Here is a 24330-nt window from a genome sequence, read left to right as displayed (position 1 = left end):
AAAAAGCACAAATTAAGGTTCATTCAGTCTCATTATTTGCTGACAGACAGCAATGCAATGCTCTGAATCATGTTGTAAGGACTTTTTATGTGTGCTACTTTTGCTCACACTCTTCTGATGTCATGTTTCATAACCCTGCTTCATACACTCAAATTTTGCACGATTTAAATGCACATAGAGAATGTTACCCCAGTCTCGTTCTAAAAATTAACCTCCCCAGTTTTTTTAAACATTTGTGCTTAACAACTACTTACTCTTCTCTTTCTTCAATGTCAAGCTAATGACAAAGTACTGGGTTGTCAGAAAAGTCATGATGTATTTCTCTATGCTTTTCTAAGCAAAAATGCGTCATGACTTTTCTAACAAAGCAATATATCTTCTGATGGTTAAACTATTTGCTTAAGAAGATGGCTAGAACTAGGCAACTTGAAAATAAACACAACTTGAAATTGTTTTTCATATCCTTTCTGTCAAAGTGTAATTAAAAAAAAATCTTATTACTTTATTTAACTTTATTTAGCATTATCATTTTCAATTTGACCAGAGAGAGACAGAGAGAGATAAGTGGGGAAGGGAGAAAGTAAGCTGCCAGGTTCAGGACTCGAACCATGGTTGGCCAGGTGGGAGTCCCAGCGCCTTTAATTACCACGCCACCTGCCAGACCCCAAAGTGTAATTTTTTAAGAACAAGAAGTGGTTTTTTTTGGGGGGGGGAGGGGAGGGCGGGGGCTTCTTCTAATGTATGTGTGAGAGAGAGGAGTGGCTGACAATGTCTAGCTGTTGTGGTCCTCCGCTCCGCTGGGATCACAGGTGTGTACTACCATGCCTGGCCTGTTCAGATTAGTCCAGGACCCGAACCCAGGACTCCCATGTGGCCCCAGCCTCATGCACTTTACATTTGTGCCACCAAAACTGGGCCAGGAGCGTTTTTTGTTCATTTGTTTTTAATAATTTGCTATAGGGTGCATGAGAGAGAGAGAGAACCCTCCCGCCCCTCCCCCAGGAAGATGTTCACTCTGCAATTCCTTCTCTTGCATTCTCCTCTTGGAATTCTGGGCATGAACACACATTCATTATGTGCACTTTCCAAACTGTCAGGTCTGGGATTCAAACCCTGCAGTTGGCCATGTGGGATCCAGCCTTCTTAATCACCACGCCATCTGGCTGGCCCAGGAATGTTTCTTTTTAAAAAAAAAACAAAACAAATTAAAGGTGTATATTTAACCATAGAATCTTGGAATAGTTCATTTATAGATTACCTTTTGCAAAGTTCTAAGCAAAACCTTTAAATGTTTGGTATTAGTGTTTAGTCATCTCTGACATAAGAACTACACTACTGTACTCGCACAATGCTGTGTAGTTCAGTCATGTTGTATGTGTTGAGACGCAAACTCCTAACTGGAGTTCTAAAATAAATTAACGAGCATTTGATGGGCACAGCAAAGACTGAAAACCTAAAAAATCGTGTGTTTTGACAGAGTCTCAAACAATGTTTAAGAAATTAGGGACCCGGGACCAGCAGTTAGTGTAATGACTATGTCGCTGACTCCCATGTAGTCGACTGTGGTTCGCGTTCTGGATCCGGTGGCTTAAACTCACGCCGGACATGTGTGCGTGCGTGCCCAAGATCCCGAGAGGAGAATGGAGGAGAAGGGATTGCGGCGTGACCATCCCCCCTGGGGGGTGATTTCTCACTTTCTGTCTCTCTGTCTCTGTCTGGTGAGCGCATGTGCCCTATGGCAAAAACCTCTACAAAAAAAAGAAATTAGGGACCTAATGTAGTAAAAGACCTAGGCAACAGGTAAGCTTTCTGTATCCTTCTTCTAAGAGGGAACTCCTCATCCCCAAATTCAAACTGAGTGATTATCAATTAGTAAAAAGGCAAGTTTATATAATCCCATTGAATATGGACGATGACTACACCAGTCTGCAACTGGTATGAAACTGAGACCGACCAAAGGAATAGATTAAGAGGCCAGAAATACAGCCTGGTATCCTCAAGGACAGCAAATTCCAAAGTGCACTAATTACATTCCTAAGGAACTCCCACTGCCCGAGGCTGTAAAGACAATGACAGATCCGCAGTGTCTTGTCTTGTGGACTCGACACCTCCTTCCAGAGATGGCGCCTGGCTAATCAGGGAACAAGCCCTAACTGCTATATTAATGGGGCCACTGGATGGTCCCTCCTTCTGCCATCTCCTTTCAGAGGATAATAACTGTATTTCAATGCAAAATTTCCGGAGAGGCTGCGCCTTGCCCTTCCCAGTGAGAATTTGAGACTCTGAGGCAGGTTACTGGAACGGTCCCCTTTGGTGAGTATGATCTCGCTGCAGCCCGTAAGTCACACCGTCTGGTAGGCTGCCCTAGTGCAGATCTAGCCTGCTTCTCCCTGCTCAGTCGCAGTGATGAAAGGCCTGCCGGTAAGCTGCGCGTGTAAGCTGCGTGTGCCGTGTGACCCGCGCCCGCGGCTTCTCTCTCACCACATCAGGCCAGCACAACGCGAGTGGAGCGGACAGACACCAACCTTCAACCCCACTGATGCACTTGACTCTGTCTCGGACTTCCACGTTGTAGCCTTCAAAGGACATAAACACGCCGTCGGGGTGGTACGGAGCCCTCTGCGCGTAGACTTTGGAATAGCTGTGAGAGAACTCGAAGCGCTCGTAGCCATCGTACTGGACCACCTTCCCATACACATCGAAGTACTTCTCCACCCAAGTGAAGGGCAGGAAGACCTCACTGCCCTCTCGTCTCCCTTTAACCGTGTGCTCATCATTTATGAGACAGTCGATTTCTTCATATTTGAGCCCCAGCACCTTGCTCCCCCCGTTGCCATTGAAGCCACCCACGACAGGGGGCGCTTTCTGCTGTTCCTGGGGGCCGCCCTCCTCGGCCTGCTGCCTGGCCACGTGGTTGGCATAGCTGTTGCTCTCAGACGCTGCTGCTCTTTTGTCTAATCCATCCACTCGGAAGCCGCTACTCGAGTGCCGTGGAAACTGGATCGCTTTGTCGCTCGAACACTTATTCCACAAAAGTACTGTGACCAGAGTGAAGAGTGCGCAGATGATGATCAGAGTCTTATAGCTGACCCGAGCTGCCAAGCAACGCATATTCAGACCATGCCTGCGGGGACAAGAAGGCAGAGTCAGGCCGGGCGCGCTACTGGCATTCAGAGGTGCTCCGTGTTTTTACCGCGGCCCACCACGTTAGGAGTTTCATTAACTGCATGTGGTTAGGTCAGATTTAAAGTGACTAACTCCAACTTTTCAGCACAAAAAACAGTACCAAGAGGCACTCTCCGCTCAACTTTGGTGATGTACGTAACTGGCATAAGCCTCTAAACCAGGGGTGCTCGCGTTTCGTACTGTGCAGTTCTGCAGGCATCTCAGTCGTCCAGTGCCCCCCCACAGGCCAGAAGGAACACCTACATGGTTAGGTCCAGCAGTTAAATATTTATGCTCTCCCACCTTGTAGCTGTCTGAAAAAAGCGTAAGACACTTTTTTTTTTTTGTTTTTTTTTTTTTTTTTGGAGAGGTTTTGCACGTGCGCTCGCCAGAAAGACAGAGACAACAGAGAGACAGAAAGTGAGAAATCATCCCCCAGGGGGATAGCCACGCCGCAATCCCTTCTCCTTCATTCTCCTCTAGGAATCTTGGGCGCACATGCACACGCGCCCGGAATGAGTTTAAGCCACTAGGTCCGGGATGCGAACCGTGGTCGACTGCATGGGAGTTCGGGGACATAGGCATTACGCTAACTGCTGTTCCCACAGGAGACTTTCAAGGCAAATGCTGATGCCCGGGTCAGTGAAGGTCTGTGCCCCTCCCACCCGCAGCACGCTGTCAATGACCCTCTCCTGCTTGAAATACTCTCCTCCCCGTCCTAGGGCACCACTCTCTCCTGGGTCTCCACGTGTCCACCAGCCGCGCTGTCTCTGAGGCTTCCTTCTCATCTACCTGACCCTAAATGATGGCGCGCCTGAGGGTCCTAGTCCTCAGGCTTCTTCCTGGCTAATCAGTCCTTAGGGGCTCTCGACCATCTCAGGCCTTTAAATACGCCTTATACGCGGACTATCCCCAAATCCTAGCTCTAGGCCAGACCTTCCTTCAGAATGCAGAAATATTTATGTACTGAGTGCCAATCTGAAAATCTGGACACCATGACCTGGAGGCCAGACAGACTTCTCAAACATAACATCCAAAATTTAACTCCTCGCTTCCCTTAAGCTGTTCTCCCTTCCTATTGCTCATACTATTGGGTTGTTGGGAAAGTCAGGACACCTTTTTGCGTAGGGGCAGAAAAATATGTCATGACTCTCCACAACCTAATAAAAATCTTGACTCCTCTCTTCCTACTCCTATCCAGTCGGCTAGGAAATCCTGCTGGCTCTACCTTCAGATTACAGCTGGAATCCGACCTCTCTTCACCAACTCCACTGTGACCACCGCTTCAGAGCCACTGTCCTCTCCCAGGAGAACTGCAGTGGTCCAAACCGCCCTCTCTGCTGCTGCTCTGGCCCTACCACGCCCCCAAGTCGGCTCTCAATAGGGCGGTCAGAGTGTGGCTTCTGCATGGCAGGCAGACCTCCTCGCCATCCCCGTCCTGAGGGGAGGACTCGGTGCTGCTGCCCTCCTGGCCACGGTGCAGTGGTCCTGGGTCACCTGCTGCTGGGTCGCTGGGACACACAGCAAGCTCTGTGTTAATTGCATGTGCAACCAATGGGGTATTTCAGCCTGGGGGGAGTTAAGGGAGTCAAGTAATTACTTGTGGCCATGGTAGCTGTGTAATTAATTGTTAGGCGTAAATCCATGACTACTTATTTGATTGTCTGTAATTTCCCCCCTCTTTCTTTCCCCCACAATAAACCCTTTTGGCATAACAAGATTAAAAAAAAAGTTTAATGAGAATTAAACACTGAATTTCTACTTCTTGGCAAAGTTGATGGCGAATATGCAATTCACTCGTGTCTTTTAATTCAAAGAGAAGGTAAACTTTGAGTCCTCGAATGTCTAAAAACAGTTTTATTCTGCTCTCACCCTTGACAGATAGTTTGGCAGGATATAGAATCCTAGGTTGCATATTATTTTCTTTCGAAATGTTGTAGACAATATTTCACTGTCTTAAAGCATTAAAGATTACTCATGAGAGGGGTGAAAAGCTGTCTGGCATTTCTCACCTGTTCACGACTTCTCTCTGGATATTTTGTTTACCTTAGGAATTCTGCAGTTTCGCAAGAATGTGTCATGGTATGATGCCTGACTGTCCATGTCAACATCTGGTGTGCCTGGTCCATGTGAAAACTGTGTCTTCCGGGACCAGCAGTTAGCGTAATGGCTATGTCACTGAACTTCCATGTAGTCAACCACGGTTCAAGTCCAGGACCCGGTGACTTAAACTCACACCGGGCATGTGTGCGTGCGTGCCCAAGATCCCAAAAGGAGAATGGAGGAGAAGGGATTGCGGTGTGGCCATCCCCCTTGGGGGGTGATTTCTCACTCTCTGTCTCTCCCTGTTATTCTGGCGAGCACACACACCCTTCTTGGCAAAGTTGATGGCGAATATGCAATTCACTCGTGTCTTTTAATTCAAAGAGAAGGTAAACTTTGAGTCCTCGAATGTCTAAAAACAGTTTTATTCTGCTCTCACCCTTGACAGATAGTTTGGCAGGATATAGAATCCTAGGTTGCATATTATTTTCTTTCGAAATGTTGTAGACAATATTTCACTGTCTTAAAGCATTAAAGATTACTCATGAGAGGGGTGAAAAGCTGTCTGGCATTTCTCACCTGTTCACGACTTCTCTCTGGATATTTTGTTTACCTTAGGAATTCTGCAGTTTCGCAAGAATGTGTCATGGTATGATGCCTGACTGTCCATGTCAACATCTGGTGTGCCTGGTCCATGTGAAAACTGTGTCTTCCGGGACCAGCAGTTAGCGTAATGGCTATGTCACTGAACTTCCATGTAGTCAACCACGGTTCAAGTCCAGGACCCGGTGACTTAAACTCACACCGGGCATGTGTGCGTGCGTGCCCAAGATCCCAAAAGGAGAATGGAGGAGAAGGGATTGCGGTGTGGCCATCCCCCTTGGGGGGTGATTTCTCACTCTCTGTCTCTCCCTGTTATTCTGGCGAGCACACACACCCTATAGCAAAAACCTCTAAAAAAAAAAACCTGTGTCTTCCTATTCTCAATAAATGGATGTAGTATTTTCTGAGTATACTGAGTTCTTTTTCATATAATGTTCTAATTAGTTCTATTTTCTCTGCTGGTAAATTATCTAGTCATTTAGTTTCTCTTTCTTGCCATTAATTTTCCTCACACGCCCGGCAACCTCTGGTGACACTCATACTCACGTGATGACTAAAGTCACACTCAGGATGACTCATTGCTGACCTGGCTCTCCTCGGCTGAAGACGGTCTGCTTTTTGGCTAGTCTGCGCTCCTGAGGAAGAGAAGAGGAGGGAGCTCTGTGGGCCGGGTACAGCTGACTGACTGTTCTTTAGGCGGAGTGGGTGGGGAGACAGCGGACCTTTAAATACCAGAATGAAGGTGGCTTTTTCTCTTTTGTTCTGGGGACATAACATATACTTTAGAAGCCTTAGCCTTTCCTGAATTCTATGAAGAAAATCTGCCTGGTGTTTCGCCTGGGATTCGTGCCAGCTCTCTGTAGTTGGAATGAGAGAGGTATGGGGGAGTGAGGAGAGAAAACTGTTGTTCCTGCTTGCACCTAAACAGAGATCTAGAAATCTGTTCAGCTAGCATCCTCTGCTAGTCCTCCTATATACTGCGACCGGCTTCTTCATTTCTCATGTCTATACACTTTATTTCAGTGGGCCATCGGGAGGAAATGAGAGCTAGGAACGCAAAGATACATTTTATCCTGCACATTATTACTAGAAGCAAATATGCTGAATGCTAAAACACCCAACGGCATGCAAGCAAACCTTCAGAAGTCCTAGTTTAAAATAAAAATTTTAAGGGTTTTTGCACAGGGCATGTGCGCTTGCCAGAGAAAAGCAGAGACAGACAGTGAGAGAGAAAGGGAGCAAATTACTCCCTGGGGGGACGGCCATGCCGCAATCTCGTCTCCTCCATTCTTCTTGTGGGCAGGCACACGCATGCGTCAGGCGTGATTTTCAAGCCACCCAGTCTGTGCTTAGCCATGTGGGAGTTCAGGGCTGTAACCACTGCGCCACCTGCTGGCTCCCAGAAGTCGTTTATAAATCGGAGATTTCCTTATATTGCAGTAGAGGCAAACTGATAATGCTAAATGGTAATTATTTTTATAAAACCCAACACTGAAAACACTTACATGTCAGTAACTGAGTAACTTGTCAGCTATTCCTAACATTATGATCAATGACACAAAGAGAGTTTTCTGTTCCATCCTTTTGAAGTGCCCTTTCTCTAGGCCACCAATGAGAGTTACTGATAAGGAAACAAGGCTGCCATTATGATGAGGCAAGTGATGGGAAACTGAAAAGAAAAACAATCACATTAAAAACTTCCAATAGGCCCAGCTGCAATGGCACCAGCTGCAGGGCATCCAGTTGGGTTTGGATCCTGGGTTGACCTAACCATACTGGCAGGCTGAGGGGAGGATTGTGGCATGGCAAGCCTGCCAAGGGTACCTGTCTGTCGTTCTGTCTCAAGAAATAAATTAAACTTAAAACAAAACAAAAAAACCCTCTTATACACAGATTTTGTTATCTGATACTACTTACTAAATGCAACCAGGGCTTCTTAAAGAAACGGATGATTCCAAGTCTGGTTCTGGGTTGCTTTGCCATGCCGGAAGGTATGAAACTTTCAAATATCAACGGAATCATAATGCAGGGGGCCAAAATGCAGTAAGGAATAAATAAATCAAGACTGGAAAAATAGACTGTCAGCTAGAGCTGACAGAGACAGATACAGTGGAGGTTCACTATACGATTCTCTATACTTTTATGTTTAAACATGCCCATAACTTAAAAATACCGTATCATAGAAAAAGACACAGTCTGAAAGGTTCCCTTCCTTATTACTCAAAGTTGTGAGAATCGTGAGTGAAGTCTACAATGACATTCAAAAAGGAGAAAGCCCCAGAAAACCTACCTAATCTTCTGAGCTGGTAGAAATTGGTAATTTAGTGAAATTACTTATTTATCCTGTCTCTGGTAAGAGCAACTATATTTTAGAACAAATCAATATCTCCGGTCAACAAAGTACTCTTATTTTATAGAAGGCCAGCTAATAATGTGCAAAGTAACACCAAACATATTATTTTGCAGCTGAGAGTAGAAAAACACAAAACTCTACATGAAGAGACCAGAGGTCATAACCCTAATTCGGTGGTCAACTTCAGTCTCGTTAATGGCGAGGAATTTTAAAAAGCTGTAACAAGAATTAAGCTATCAGATATTCCATCAAACAGTGTTTAATTTGGCTCTCTGTACCTTCAAGACTGATTTCTAGTAAACGGTAATAAAGGGGTCGAGGAACCAGTACAAGGGCGGAGCAGCCAGACACATCTAGAAGGTGAGGTGTCAAGGAGGACAGCTGGCTGGTCTCCTCAATGAGGCTAGCGATACGAAAAAGAAACAAAAACAAAAACAAAAACAAAAAGAAGACACAGCTATGTAACACTCAGATGTGAAACCTGGCCCCAAACTGGGAAATTTGAAGATAAACTTGATAAAAAAAGACACTGACATGGAGATAGTTGATGGCAAAAAAGAGGTTACATAACAGCTTGTGTAGTGTGCTCTCACTTAGTAAATAATGCAAACATTCGCCTCCCCTACTTCTCCATGCATTCTCTGGCAAAGAGAAAGAAAGAAAGAAAAAGGAAAGTGTATTTAAAGGTATTGTCATTCTCTTTCTCAGGAATTTCCTCTGTAAAATATAGACAACGGTTGCCTAATCATTATTTCTGATTTATCTAACAGTTGATATTTCCTATAATCCCTTGATACTGAGTAAACAGAAGAAACAGTAGTGCTCAATAAATCAAATGACTGATTGGTCCAATCAGCATTTATTCAACAGCTACTGTGTGGCAGGTAACACATTATCCATGCCCTGAAAGGTCTGATGAATGGGCATAAAAACAATAACGCTGTGATATAGGCACTGCACGTAAAAAGTTACATAGAATATTCTATGAACCAGAAGAGAAAGCCCTCAGCACTCTCTCAGCATACTCAGGAGTTCAGGAAAGCTTCAAGGTAGGAGGGATGGAAGAATGGCAGCCAAGCACACTCCCAGTCAGGGTCTCTGCACTGGGCACTCCCTCTGCCTGGGGCTCCACACCCCGAATACCCACCTGGCAGCTCCCCCTACTTCACTCAGGGTCAGATGGCAGCAAGGCCTTCCCTGACTATCCCATCTAAAATAGCAGTTCTCACCCCATCATTCTCTAGGCCCTTATTCAACTTTTTCTTCATAGCAGGCATAGTCACTGGCATGACTGGGTTATTATACACCGCCTAAGCCACTAGCATGTAGCCCCACCAGGGCTGCAATTTGTCTTTTCCAGCCACTACTGTACCCCAGTGCTGCATGAGGTGCCAGGCTCACTGTAGGCATTCACTAAAGGTTTGTTAAGTGAATAAAAAAATTGCTAAGAAAGCATTTTTTAAAAAATAACAGACATTTGGGGCCAGTGGGCTAACTCCCAGATGCCTAACCAGAGTTTGAGTCCCAGACCCGATGACTTGCTTTCTCTCTCTAGTCAAATAAAAATAAATGAATGGGGACCAGCAGTTGGCGTAATGGCTATGTTGCTGGACTCCTATGTAGTTGACCACGGTTTGAGTCCCGGACCCAGTGGCTTAAGCTCACGCCGGGCACATGTGTGTGCGTGCCCAAGATCCCGAGAGGAGAATGGAGGAGAAAGGATTGCAGCATGGCCATTCCCCCTGGGGGGTGAGTTCTTGCTTTCTGTCTCTCTGTCTCTTTCTGTCATTCTGATGAGCGCACATGCCCTATAGCAAAAACCTCTCCAAAACAAAACAAAAGAAAACAAACAAAATAAATAAATGAATTAATAATTAAAATTAAATAAATAATTCCTTACCCCTCCCCCCAAAAAAAACTAGACATTTGAACAAGATAACTTTGTTTCCTTTCCCATATTAGCATATTTGGAAAGAATAATCCAATGAAAAATGGAATATAGACTGCGATGCTGTATAGTGGCCAACTCTTAAAAAAAGCTGAACAATTCAATCACTGCTGCTAGTAATGTTCCATTTGTTTAGTGCTTGACAGATCAAGATTTAAATTATGTAGTCAACTGGTTAAACAGTGACAACTGAACTCAAAGGAGAACTGCCCAATATGTCTCGTGGTAAGAACCCTTCCATTAAGGTAGACAATTGGAATTTTTTGGCAACGACTCACAAAATTAGAACAGAATGGGGAGGAAATTTTGCTAGTCTATTTATTTATTTAGTAACAAAGTTAAAATTATTTCTGATGTAAATGGCTTACGGTACATCAAATAGGATTACATTTCCGGGCAAGCATCCCAAAGAAACTGGATAGGGCAGATAGCATATTACATTATTTGCATTTTACAGATGAAAAGACTAAGGCATAACAGGCCACACGAAAAGACACAATAAAGTAGAGGACAGGAACAATGGCAAGAAGGAACTTGGACATGACAAAACGGTGTGTTCTCCCTCTTTTCCAGACGACCAAACGGGAATCTACCTGCGCTGACATACGTAGTCTGAAGAAGGGACAGAAACTCAAGTTTTCAGCTGGGCCCTAGAGCCTATGTGCTACTGTATAATAAGGGAGGTTATTATACTGACACTATCTCAGAAGCTGAATCCTCTCCCTCTCCGGAAAATATCTGAATTCCTAATAGGCTAGCAGCCTGTGAACTGAACTCAGAAACGAAGAACAGTTCTTGGGGCCAGTAGGTGGCGTGGTGGTGAAGGCCCTGGATTCCCACACGGCCAATACATTTGAGTCCCCGATCTGGTGGCTTGCTTTCTCATTTTCTCCCTCTCTGGTGAGTGCACGTGCCTACTGCAAATTAAGGAATTATGATAACAATAAATACAATTAAATAAATAATTCTTTAAACAAAAAAAGAAATGAACAGTTCTTGTTTTAGACAAAGTTGAATTTTGACCTTGAACCAATAGTTCACACAGGTAAAATACAATTGGAGGAAAAGTATTCTAATTGTTCTAAAAACACATTAGCGTTTCTTAAAAGATGCTACTAGAACTTGCACATTTTCTTCAAACCCAAAAGCATAATTAAATGCCACATAAATAGTAGGGACGAGTAGAAATGAGAGTCATAATTATAAATGTTTATGTATACATTTTACAATAAAGTTACCGAGTTTCAAAGTGGATTAGAATAACAAGCCCCAGAAAACAGAATTCCCACTGGCTACCCAAATCTGGCAATAGCTTACAAATGCATCACAATGCTTCCCTTCTGTTAGTAACAATTATGATGTTCTGGTGTAGCTTGTTAAAGCAAAACTTCTCCCCAGAGATATAAATAGAGCTTGACAATTTCATCAGTCCGTGATAATCTGAGGCTGTGTAAACAATATACTGGTATTCTAAAAGCCCCACAGTGGCAGCATACATAAGGATAGTAACTAAAATTAGTATAAGGAGTGAGGGTATAATTAACAATTCCTAAAACTATTTTTCTGATTAAAAAAAAAATTAGACATGGGGGGGAGGGAAGAAGGATATAAATGCTTGAGCTTTTTTCTTATTTAGTTTAATTTCCAGCAAGAATTTACAATCTTGAACAGTACAGACTGTAATTACTCTCAGAATGAAAATTACCACTGACTCCCAAGTCCAAATTTATCTGCTCAGTTGCTCAATACAGATCTCATTTGAAGCAACTTAAACCAATATTTGGGCTTTTTCTGCTGTTCTCGCCTATAAATAAATCCATTGCCAAGAATGGAATAATCAGGCCAAAAAATGTCATGGTGGTTAAGGTGCTGGATTCCTACATGGCCAACCTCAGTCCAAGCCCCGGACCCAGCAGCTTGAAAATCAAAACAAATAAAGAGATAAATGAATAAATGTTTTTTAAAAATGGAAAAATCAAAACAGAAATGAAAAATTCAACACTACAGAGAAAAAGGAGAGCTATCTGATAAAGGATACGCTAACTATATTAATAAAAACTCAAAACAGAACTTGGAGGTTGGTGGCAAGTACTGTGTTATCTGTGTGTGTGTGTAATTTGCTAGAAATAATGTATATGCTTACTGTAAATAGACGACGATAAGAAGGGAAAAGTGAGACAGCATGCCCCCACGGAGGCTAGTCACACCACAATCCTTTCTACTACTCCATTTTTCTTTTCAGGACTCCAACCCAGATCCTTCAAGTACTGGGTCTGGGACTGGAACTGTGCAGTTGGCCATGTGAAACCCAGCCATCTTAGCTACCACACCACTGGCTGGCACTACGGTGGTCTCTTTGTAAGGAGGTCACCTGCCGGCTTCTGTGTATTAGCCCAGGGTGTGAAAGCTTACATTCTAAGCTTACTTTAGCCTTACAATATAACATGTTTACTTGTAGGAAAATTTTAATATTGTCACTAACAAGACACCAAAGAGATAGCAGTTTTCTTAAGTGTCTCAGAAAAGATGTGGTGAACATATGCTAAATAATTTTCTGTGCCACACCAACCAGCTTTCCACACTACTGGAATGAAAGCTCTGTTTGCACTAAATCAGTGAAGTCGAAACGGAAAACGCTTACCTATTTCTATAGCAATAGCTATGACGACAAGCTAGTGAACACGCTATTCTGATACCAGATTAAATTCTAAATCTTACTGAGCATTACCATATTTATAGTTTAATCTAAGATTTGATACTGAGGAAAATACAACTATATACGACATAATCCCTGCTCTCAAATGACTCGTAACCTTGAAGAGACTGGAACATACAGGAAAGCAAAAAACAATTCATGTCAAAAGGTGGTAAAATAAATACAATGATTGAATTTGAAAATCAGTAAAATAATTAATCCCTACTGCCAGCAAGAAGGGCTTGGTTAATGTTCTTGCTTTCTAAAATGAACAAAGCAGTGATTCAAGAGATACTCTAAGTTGTACTTGCAGAAACTTTCAAGTTCTGGCTTTTGCTTGTACACTCACTCAAGAGTCTCTTCAGTCACCTACAGTATCTTTTGTTCTTGTTTGTTTTCTTTTCCTTTTTTTCCAGTATGTTTTAAAATAATTCTTTGAGAAGAGAAGGTGGGTGGTATGTATTTTGAAGCCTTGCTGAACTGGGAATGCATGTTGCCTGTTAGTCAAACCACCTGCCTGAATAAAGAATGCGGGGACCAAACGGTCTCCAGGACTCTGCAGATCCTGCTCATCTGTCTCTTGATGTTTAATTTCAAAAACTTTCTAAGGCTCGTCTGCCTTTCCTCCCTTGTGACTCACTTTTCTATGTCTCCTTGCTTCTCTTCCTTGGATGTCTGATGCTGATGGTTTTCGCTATAGGGCACGTTGCATTGCATTCAGCAGACAGAGACAGAGAGGGAAAGTGAGATATCACTCCCAGGGCTGTGACCACGCAACAATCCCTTCTCCAATCTTCTTTCGGGGATTTTGGGCACACATACACATGCCTGGCATAAGCACTGGGTCCAGAACTTGAACCACACTGCCGGCCATGTGGGACTCAGAACCTTAACCTCCACACCACCTGTTGGCTCGATGATAGTTTTTACAAGGAAAAGTATGAAGTTTCATTAGAATAGGCTAGTTGTTAGTTTCTTTACATTAAATTTTTCTGGTATTTTCCAGCAAACCTGTTTGAAATCAGACTCAGGTGATCTTGCATCTCAGGAGATTTTTTTTCCTGTAGTATATTTAAGGATTATTCCTGTTGATTTCTCCAGGATGTCCTATGTATTGACCTCGTTCTGTACTCTACCTTTTATGTTTATAATAATTGTCTCCTGTTTTCTTTTATTGTCTCTTCTCCCCTTTGGCCTCTGCCCTTTGGGAGAGCTTTTTTCAACCTTGTATTCCATATGACTAATTGACCTTTCCAATCTGTTCTCTATTGCGCCTGGTGCATAATTTAATTTGGACAATGCATATTTAATTTCTATCCTTTTTATCATTATGTTGAATATCACTACTTTATTATAAAAGAGAAACATGGAAATATTTACATGATGAAAGGTCTCACAACTTCAGTGGAATGGGCAGCTTCATGTGATGCCATTTCAGTGGTGATCATTTCAGTCTACATACTTTCCAAGAATGTCATCATCTCTAAACAGGAAATAATCTTTGTCATCTAGAACTACTTTGGTGCCTCCATATTCTGGAAGCAGAACTTGATCTCCGACTTTCACACTAACTGGTTGTATCTCTCCACCCTTTCCTTTAGAGTCAGATCCAACAGCTACTACGGTTGCTTGTAATACTTTTCCTTGATACTTTTCTGGAAGCATAATGCCTCCTTTGGTTACTGTTTCGGCAGCACCCCCTTCAACCAATACTCAGTCAAACAGTGGAAGAAACTTCCTATATTCCTGCCCTGTCATGATGCCCTCAGACGCAGCTCGTACTCCAGCCTGTGCAGCCGTGGCAGCAAGTAGAGAGACCCAGACCCTGGCCTTCGGGACACATGAAACGCCCCATACTATTTTTAAAATAATTATTTTATTTAACTTTATTTATTTATTTAGATTTGTCCAGAGAGGGATAGAATGTGAGAGCGAGCAAGAGAGAGAGAGAGAGAGAGAGAGAGAGAGAAAGAGAAAAGAGAAAGAGAGAAAGTGAAAAAGCAAGCTACCAGGTCTGGGACTCAAACTGCAGTCATCCATGTAGGAGCCCAGTGCCCATAACCACTACACCACCTGCTCCTAATTTCTATCCTATTTTTATTTGGACACTACAGTGTTTTAGTTCCCACCCTACTGTTCCCTACATTATTCAAGACCCTTTTAGTTTATGCCTTTTCCTTAGCTAGTCCCTCTTTCATCCCAGTCTTTTGAATTAATTTTCCACATCTTACTATAAGGACTTCACAATTTATTACTTTTTTAATCTGCAAGCATAAAAACATGTTAAAATTTCCTTGTTACTGATCTTTTGTCAAGAGTATGTACTTCTGACTTGCAGTGAGTGGTATGTTCCTCCATCTCTCCATCCTATAAAGATTTTGGGGATGCACATACATGCACCCAGCTTGTTTCTCAAGCCAGGACCAGAATTCAAATATTTTCTCCCATTCTGTGGGTTGTCTCTTCACTCTATTGGTTGTTTCCTTTGCTGTACAGTCTTTTTATTTTAAGTAATTCCACTTGTCTATTTTTTTCTAATTATTACTTGTACTTCAAAGGTCTTATTTGAGAAAGTTTTGCCTACTCCAATGTCTTCAAGTATTTCCCCAGTACTTTTCAGAAGTTGTTTTATAGTCTGAGGCTTCACATTTAGATCTTTCACCCAATTTGAGTTGATTAATGATGAGAGATAAGGATCCAGGGTTCATTTTCTGCAGGTGGATATCCAGTTCTTCCAGTGTCATTTGCTGAAAAGACTTTTTGTCCCCTATGTCAAAAATAAGATGGGTATATATTTGGGGTTTATTTCTGGATTCTCTATTCTGATCCATTGATCTGCATGTCTGCTTTTGTGCCAGAATCATGCTGTTTTTATCACAATTTTGTAATATACTTTGAGTTTGGGTAGTGAGAAACCTCCTCCTTTGTTCTTTTTGCACAGTATTATTTTGGTCATACAGGGTATTTTATTATTCAAGATAAATTTTATGATTGCTTTTTAAATTTCTGTGAGGAATGCCAGGATCAGCAGTTGGTGTAATGGCTATGTCACTGTATTCCCATGCAGTATACTGTGGTTCGAGTCCTGGATTCAGTGGCTTGAACTCATGCCAGGCGCATGTGCATATGTTCCCAAGATCCTGACAGAGTGGAGGCGAGGGATTGCGGCATGGCCATCCCCCCTAAGGAGGTAATTTCTCGCTTTCTGTCTCTCTGTCTCTGTCTTTCTGATGAGTGCATGCACCCTGTAGCCAAAACCTCTCCAGAAAAAAAAAATTTTGTGAAAAATGTTACTGGTAATTTAGTTGGAATCATATTGAATTTGTAAATTAATCTGGGTAGAATTGACAGTAATTATATTACTTTTTTTTTTTTTTTGGAGAGGTTTTCACTATAGGGTGCGTGCGCTCACCAGACAGACAGAGACAGACACAGAGACAGAAAGCGAGAAATCACCCCCCAGGGGGGATGGTCACGCCGCAATCTCTTCTCCATTCTCCTCTCGGGATCTTGGGCACGCATGCACATGCACCCGGCGTGAGTTTTAAGCCACCGGGTCCGGGATGCAAACCACGATCGACTACGTGGGAGTCCAGCGACATAGCCATTACGCTAACTGCTGGTTCCCAATTATATTACTTCTTTCAATCCAAGGACAAGGGATATCTTTCCATTTTTCAGTTTCATATTCAACTTCCTTTATCAGTTTTTCATGGTTTCCTTGTAGAGGCCTTTCATCTCTTTAGTTAGGTCTATTCCCAGGTTTTTGTTTTGTCTTGTTATTTATTTTTTTGGTGGCTATTATAAATGAGATTGCTTTCTTTGATTCTGCCTCAGTCTGTTCATTGTTGATGCATAAAAATGCTGTGGAGGTTTATATATTGATTTTGTATCCTGTAACTTTACTGAATACTTGATCACCTCTAGCAGTTTTTCTCATGGATTCTTTTGGGTTTTCTTTGCTTGTGTTTTTGTTTTGTTTTGTTTTGTTTTAAGAGAGTTTTTCTACAGGGTGCGTGTGCTTGCTAGAGAGAGAAAGCAAGAAATCACCTCTCATCGAGGATGGCCACGCCACAATCTCCTCTCCTCTATTGTCATCTCAGGATTTTGGTCAAGCATGCACACATGCCCAGTGTGAGTTTGAAGCCACCAGTCCAAGATATGAACCATGGTTGACTACATGGGACTCCAGTGACATAACTAATATGTCATCTGATGGTCCCTAGATTATCTATATATATGATAATGTCTGCAAACAGGGACAATTTCACTTCTTCCTTTCTTATTTGAATGCACCTTATTTTACCCTGTTCTGTGATTGTGTTGGCTAAGACTTTCAGTAGTACATTGGAAAGGACTGGAGAGAAACTTTGTCTTATTCCAGTTTTTACACAAAAAGCTTTCAGCTCTTCCCCATTCAGTATGACGCTAGCAATGGGTTTGTCATATATGACTTCTATTGCATTGAGATGTGTACCTTCTCTACCTTTTTTGTTGAGAGTCTTAGCCTGAAGGTCTGTTGTATCCTATCAAATGCTTTTTCTGCATCAATTGATATAATCGTATGTTTTTTTTATCTTTTCCTTTGTTAATGTAATAAACTATGTTTATTGTTTTACATATGTTAAACTATCTTTGCATGTCTGGGATAAAGCCTACTTCGTCATGGTGTATAACATTTTTAATATGTGGTTGGATTAAATTTGCAAGTGTTTTCTTTAGGATTTTTGCATGTGTATCTATAAGGAATTTTAGTCTGTAAGCTTTCTTTGTTATGTCCATGTCTGCTTTTGGTATCAAGAAGATAAGAGACTTCTTTTGGAAGGGCTCTATTTGGACTTTCAGAAATAGTTTGAGGAGAATTGAGGTTAAGTCTTCTTTAGAAGTTTTATAGAATTCAGAAGAGAAGCTATCAGACCTGGGCTTTTCCTTGTCAAGAAACTATTACTTATTCAATCTCATTCTTTGTTATTGGTCTATTCAGGCTTTCTATTTCTTCTTAGTTGAATGTAGGTATATTGTATGTGTCAAAGAATCTGTCCAGCATGTCAGTGTATAGTCACTCATAGGATTCTCTCATAATCTTTTGAATTTCTGTAATACCTGTTGTACTGTTGCATGTTTTGTTATTGATTTTATTTACCATGTTCCTTTCTCCGTTTTTCTTGGTTAATCTAACTAAAGGTCTGTCAGTTTTGTTTATCCTATCAAGAAACCACCTTTTTGTTTTATTGTTTTATTTTCATATTGTTCTTTTATTCTCAATTTCATTTATTTCTGCTCTTAACTTTTTTTTTTTTTTTTTGGAGAGATTTTCACTATAGGGCGTGTGCGCTCACCAGGCAGACAGAGACAGACAGAGAGACAGAAAGCGAGAAATCATTCCCCAAGGGGGATGGTCACACCACAATCCCTTCTCCTCCATTCTCCTCTTGGGATCTTGGGCATGTACGCACACATGCCCGGTGTAAATTTTAAGTCACTGGGTCCGGGATGCAAACTGCGGTCGACTACGTGGGAGTCTAGTGACATAGCCATTACGCTAACTGCTGGTTCCCTTTTTTTTTTTTCTTTTTTTCTTTTTGATTTGCTTGAGGGTGCATGTACTACTTACTGGAAAGAGACAGAAAGAGAAGGAAAGTGAGAAATCCTCCCCCCCCACCCCCACCCCCAAGAGGGGATGGCCATGCTACAATCCATTCTCCTCTTGGGATTTTGGGCATGCATGCATACACACCCAGCATGTCTCTCAAGCCACCATGTATGTAACTCATGTGGGATCTAGTGCCTTAAACACCATGCTACTGGCTGGGCAACTCTAATCTTTATTATTTCTTTTCTTCCAGTACTTCTGAAATATTTTTGGTGTTGTTTCTTTAGATGCATTGTTAGATTATTTATTTGGGTGTGCATGCTTGCTCTCTTTCTTTTGTCAGCACTGATTGCTATAAACTTCCCTCTTAGGACTGCTTTAGCTGTGTCCCATAGTTTATGGAAAGTTGTGTCTTGGTTATCAGTTGTTTCAAGAAATTTTAAAATTTCAACCTTGATTTCTTCAATAATTTGAAAGTCATTCAGAGGTAAATTGTTTACTCCCCATATGTTTATGTATTTTTAAGGGCTCTTTCTGTTGTTGATTTCAAATGTAGTTCCACTGTGATCAGAAAAGCTGCTTGATAGTTTCTATACTTTTAAATTTATAAAGCCTTGTTTTAAGCCCTATACATATTCTATCTCCAAAAATCTTCCATGTGGCTGATAAAAGCATGTATTTTGTGAGGGAATGTCAAATCCATTTGGTTTATGGTATAATTTGGCCTCTTTGTCTCTTTATTTATTTATTGTCTAGATGGCCAGTCTAAGTGGTAAGAGTGGGCTGTTGAAATTTTCAACGATTAGTGTGCTGTAGTCTATCTTTGTCTTTAGATCTAGCAGTTTTTCTTTTATGTATTTGGATGCTTTGGTGTTGGGTGTGCAAATATTTATAACTGTTGTATCTTCTTGGTGAACGAATAATCCCTTTAATACTATATAGAGTCCTCCTTTCTCTTTTTACAGGTTTTATTTTGAAGTCTATTTTGTCTATCAGCATCTTGACTCCAGCCTTTATCTTTGGTTTCTGTCCACATAAAATGACTTTTCCAAACCCTTCACTTTCAATCTATGCATGTCTTTGCCAATAAGGTGTATTTCTTGTAAGCAGTATATAGAAAGCTCCTGTTTTTGTTTGTTTGTTTGTTTGTTTGTTTTTGTTTTATCCATTTGCCAAATTTATGTCTTTGAATTGGGGAATTTACTCCATTAACATGCAATATTTGTATGATATTCTTGTCATTTTATTAGTCATTTTTTAAGTTGTTTTGTGTTTGATTTCTAATTGTCTTGCCTTCCTTTTCCTAATGTAGTATTCCCTTAAGTTGTTTTTCCCCCCATGGAAATACAGTTATCAGGTTTATTTTCATTAGGTTACCATTTTACAAGGAATTCCTATGACTAATGTTTCTTGATGTGCAAGAGTTTGCCTTAATAGCTTAGGTTATTATAAATACTGCTGCTTGGAAGCAGTACAACTATTTTAGGGTTTTAAGACTACATATTTTTATTACTCAAATCTTATTCAGTATATGTGAAAATCAGAAGGTTCTGAATAGCTGATTAGGAAGATAGCCAAGATGCTGGAGACATGTCTGTGCCTCCTTTTCAAGGGCAGCCAACTCTTGAAAAGTAGGTGCCAAAATATCTACATGGCCTTTATAGCTGCCACCACCAACAGCCCTTTTTGGACCATAGGTAACTCTTCCATCACATTCATCCACTGGTATCTTTGTATCTGGCTCAACCTGATACCTGGTACAGTTCAGGTGTTCTTCTATCTTAGATAGTAATTGCATCTCATTTTTTTTTTTTTAACGTGACTTCATTGTAACATATGGTATAGCCACCATCTTCCTTGAGTCTTCTGTTACAGCAACTTTTTCCATGATTGTTACATACATGATACCAAACTTTTTCTCTTTCTGTTGCCACCAGGGAAATGGCCAGACCCACTCTTTCACTCTTCCTACTCTGCCAATTCAATGTACATAGTTTTGCTTTTCATCAGACAGGGTGACATTTATAACATAGGGAACACCATGGATATCAATTCCCTAGCAGCTACATCTGTGCAAATCAACAATCTCACATCTTCTTTATTAAATCTTTCCAAGTTTTGCTTTATCTCATGGGGTTTTCTGCTACCATAAAGATAAACACACGAGAACTGGTGTCCCTTTTGATCAGGTCGTCCTCGTTGTCACATAAAGTACTGCTCTAACTTCTCACAGTTAATTTTGGTTCCACAGGAGATGACTGCTTGATTCATCATGTGTTCTTTGATTGCTTGAACAGCATACTCCCCCTTAAAGATTTTAACAACTTCACATCACATTTCTGGACTGTCAGCATTGGGTCTTGTGTTGTCTTTTACATGTACATCATTGGTTCAAATGTGTTTTTTTCCAAGCCTTCCCAGAGTCTGTCAGTTTTGGGACTCACTTGGACAACAACATGGTGTACGGTATCTAGAATGGAATTTTCTCCTTTTTAATCAACCCATGTGGGAAAATACATTATCTTCTCAGACAGTTTCTTTACATCAAAACGTAAAGAAGCAGAGCAAACAACCACCTGAAGTCTTTCTTCATCAGAGAGCTAATCTGAGGCATCTGACTGTGCATCCTATTTATAAAATCAGAATAGCCTTGAGAAGGAAGCTTTGTTCAGGACCAAGAATCTAACTTGAGGTAAGTTCAACTTCCCAGTTGACACCAAATCATCTAGTCTTCCCAGAGTGCCTACAACTATATCTACCCCATTATCCAAACAGAGAGCTGATCCTGTGCTGCAACACCTCCACTTATCAGAAGTTCCCTTAATTTAGGATTGTTAATGTATTTCTTAAACTGTTTAATGATATTCAAAGCTTGTTCAGCAAATTCCCGGGAGGGTTCAAAGATGAGTGCTTTTGGAGCATTAGGGAGAAACTTGGTTTGTGACATCTGTGCACTACCTGTGTGTTGTGATTGAACAATGTAACTATCTGGAAATAGCACTAAAACCATCTTTTGGAGGAAACTTACATTCTTCTGTACCAAAGTTAAATCTTAGTTCAGCCTTCTTCAAAACACAGGCAAGAAACAGGACTTGTTTTTCACATGTTGTAGTACTTCAAATGCTAAAGTCTTTTCCATTTTTGGAGAACTTGACATGCCCTTAACTTATATCTAGGTAACATCTAGTAATATCAAGCACAGTGAATTCCTCTCCATAATTATTGGACTGTTTATTATGGGATTTTTTTCCCCCCTCTTCCACTAAAGCCAAATCCAAACTTGTCAATGATAGACTAGCCAACTCTGCATAATCCTTGGTGGTGACAGGAATCTTTGTAGTAGGCATTTCCCTTTCATTAATCCTTTAATAGCTCTATACCCATGCCATTCCTTTACTTCTCTGCTTTTACAACAAAGGCCATGTGACCCAATTGCAAAAGAAGGTCCTCGATCACATGGGTTCATTTGCCGTTTTTTGAGCACTGAAGCACCAGTTTTAATTGTTTTTCCTTTTTTGCCTTCCTGTTGTTCTTTTAGAGTTTCATAAACTATCTGGATGACTGGGATACTGAAAGCACCAGTTTTCCCACTTCCTGTTTCTGTATCCATAAGTACATCACCTCCTTCTAGGATCAATGGGATAGAACCAGCCTGGATACCAGCTGGGAGAAACCAATCCAACTCTTCCACAGCTTGTGCAATTTCAGGCATGACACTCATCCCGGAAAAGGTTGCTGTCTCGTCCTGTCCTCCACAGCTTCGCTAGCTCGTTTGCTCCCTCCCTCCTTCCTTCCTGACTGACTCCCCTTAAGCATTTCTTAAAGGGCTGCTTTAGTGTTGGTGAATTCTTTGCTTTTGTTTATCTGAGAATTATTTTATTTCTCCTTCCCACTTGAAGGATAATTCTGCCAGGTATAGTAATCCTGGCTGAATTTCTTTTCTTTCAGAATTTTAAATATGTCTTCTCATTCTTTCCTTGCCTGCATGGGAGAGGTCTATTGAGAGGTCTGAGGTTAGCCTGATGGAGTATCCTTTGTAAATAACTTAATGTATCTCTCTTGGTATTTTTATAATGTTGTCTTTGTCTTTAACTTTTGGTAATTTGGTTATGATGTGCCTTGGAGAGGACCTTCTTATGTTGACTCCTTTTGGTATTCTATTTCTTGGATTTGGATGTCTGTAAGTCTGTTTAGATTTGGAAAGGTTTTAGATAGCATTTAATGAAAGAGATTTTCTATGCCCTTTATCCATTTCTTTGCCTTCTGGAATATTCATTAAGCAGATATTCAGATACCAATTGGTATCTACAATTTCCTGTATGTTGTCCTCATTGTCAATGGTCGTTACTTCTTTTTGGTGGTTTGGACTAAATCAGAGGTTTTTGTCCTCATGGTCCAAGGTTCGTTCTTCTCCATTGTCTAATCTGCTCTTAATATTTTCCAAAAATATTTTTATTTCCTGTATTATATTTTCTTCTCCACAAGCTTTGTTTGATTCTTTTTCAGGGTGTCTATTTTTTTATAGAGTTCCTTCCTGTCATGGAATTTTCCTCATCTCCTGTAATGGATTGTCTGTTTTCTATTGCATCTCAGTGAGGTTTGTTATGATCAATATTCTGAATTCCTTTCCAACATTTTTGTGATTTTCTATATTTTATTCATTGTTGCTGAGGAGTTACTGTGTTCCTTTTGAGAGATATTTCCATTTTTCATATTTCTTGTGTTTCTTCATTGATTTTTGGGGAGCATCTGGCAGAATGTTTACTTCATAATCTTTGGAGTAATTCTGTAATGCTAGGGGATAATGAACAGCCCTAGGTCCCAAGTGTGACCATGGCAAAGTGATCCAGAAGGGGCCAGGAACCAGTCATGTTCTTCAGATAACAGCAGGGCTTGTATAACCTGTGCATGAGACCTGCAGTGTAGTGGCTCCTCAGACCCACATGAAGCCCTGGCAAGGTGTTCCAAGAGGGCCCAGAGGAAGTCTGTCTACGAGACCCACGATGTGGGTCTCCTCCCTCAGTGGCCTTTGTGAAACACCTGAGAACAGTGCCTTTTTCAAGGCTTGAATGTGGCCCTGGGGAAGCAAGTGGAAGGAGGAAGACAGGGAAGCCCTCAGGACCTGGGTGCAGCAAAGTGTCCCAGGGCCCAGCTGTGCGTGCCTTCCATATCCAAGCCAGGCTTAAGTACTCTGCCTCTAATTTCTGGCACGAGGTGACCACCAGGCCTGAGGAGCCCTGGCAAGGTTGTTCAGGAGAGGTCAGAGGCAAATCTACCTGTGAGACACAAGAAATAGGCCCTGTGTGGCCTGTATGAGATGCCCAGAGGCAGAGTGACTCTCTCTGTCTAGGTGTGGTCCTGGGAATGTTTTCAATGGGGGACCAGAGGCAAACCTACCTGTAAGGCCCTCATCTATGTCAGCAACCTACAGAGACTGGAGATTCAGGGAAACTGATCAGATTTGAACATGCTCCCACTAGAAGTTAGTTGGCTAGAAAAGAAAAGTAAGATAAAAAAGAAAAAGAAGAAGAAAATCTTTTTTTACCAACTATTTGGTTACCCTATTTGGTTACCTATTTGGTATACGGTTTGTATAGAAAAGACAGAATTAATGACTGCATCTTTTATTTATCAATTTTCAAAAAATGAAATGCCCCCTTGTAACTTCTAAAAATAAAAGATAAATAACAAATAAACTCACAAATTTTGAACTCATTTGATGGTTCAATCCACTGCCATTATTAGAGTTCATTCACATCATCCACATCTTTAGCCAGTGCAAATCTCTTCAAAGTGACTCCTAAGTCATTTTGGCATGAACCAAGTGATTTCTGATAGCTTTCTTATCATCTTGACTGACAAGATATCCCAGGTCCACACTGTTTACTTCCTACCAAAGATCTGAAGCAGCCATTCTTCATAGCTCTAGT

The 24330-nt window shown here is 41.3% G+C and overlaps 1 protein-coding gene and 2 pseudogenes across 2 annotated transcripts in view; all 3 read right to left on the bottom strand.

Annotated features, from left to right (window-relative positions):
* GLCE (glucuronic acid epimerase) overlaps positions 1-24330 on the bottom strand; it is a 105549-nt gene that overhangs the window by 14005 nt on the left and 67214 nt on the right. Inside the window, exons 2-3 of one of the 2 annotated variants that reach the window (XM_027767046.1) lie at positions 6358-6446; positions 2526-3124 (exon numbers count right to left, since the gene is read on the bottom strand). In XM_027767046.1, coding sequence (XP_027622847.1) covers positions 2526-3111 — 586 coding nt within the window. In that variant the 5' untranslated portion in view covers positions 3112-3124; positions 6358-6446. The remainder of the gene's footprint in view (positions 1-2525; positions 3125-6357; positions 6447-24330) is intronic. The other variant, XM_006165298.3, reaches the window with a different exon arrangement.
* Positions 13680-14666, bottom strand: LOC102467875 (10 kDa heat shock protein, mitochondrial pseudogene; annotated as a pseudogene).
* The window catches only part of LOC102472530 (ATP-dependent RNA helicase DDX1 pseudogene), a 27999-nt pseudogene continuing 22292 nt past the window's right edge, over positions 18624-24330 (bottom strand).

The sequence above is a fragment of the Tupaia chinensis genome, unplaced genomic scaffold, assembly GCF_000334495.1.
Source record: "Tupaia chinensis unplaced genomic scaffold, TupChi_1.0 Scaffold143878_1, whole genome shotgun sequence".
Taxonomy (NCBI): Eukaryota; Metazoa; Chordata; class Mammalia; order Scandentia; family Tupaiidae; genus Tupaia; species Tupaia belangeri.
This window is presented reverse-complemented; position numbering and strand designations above follow the sequence as displayed.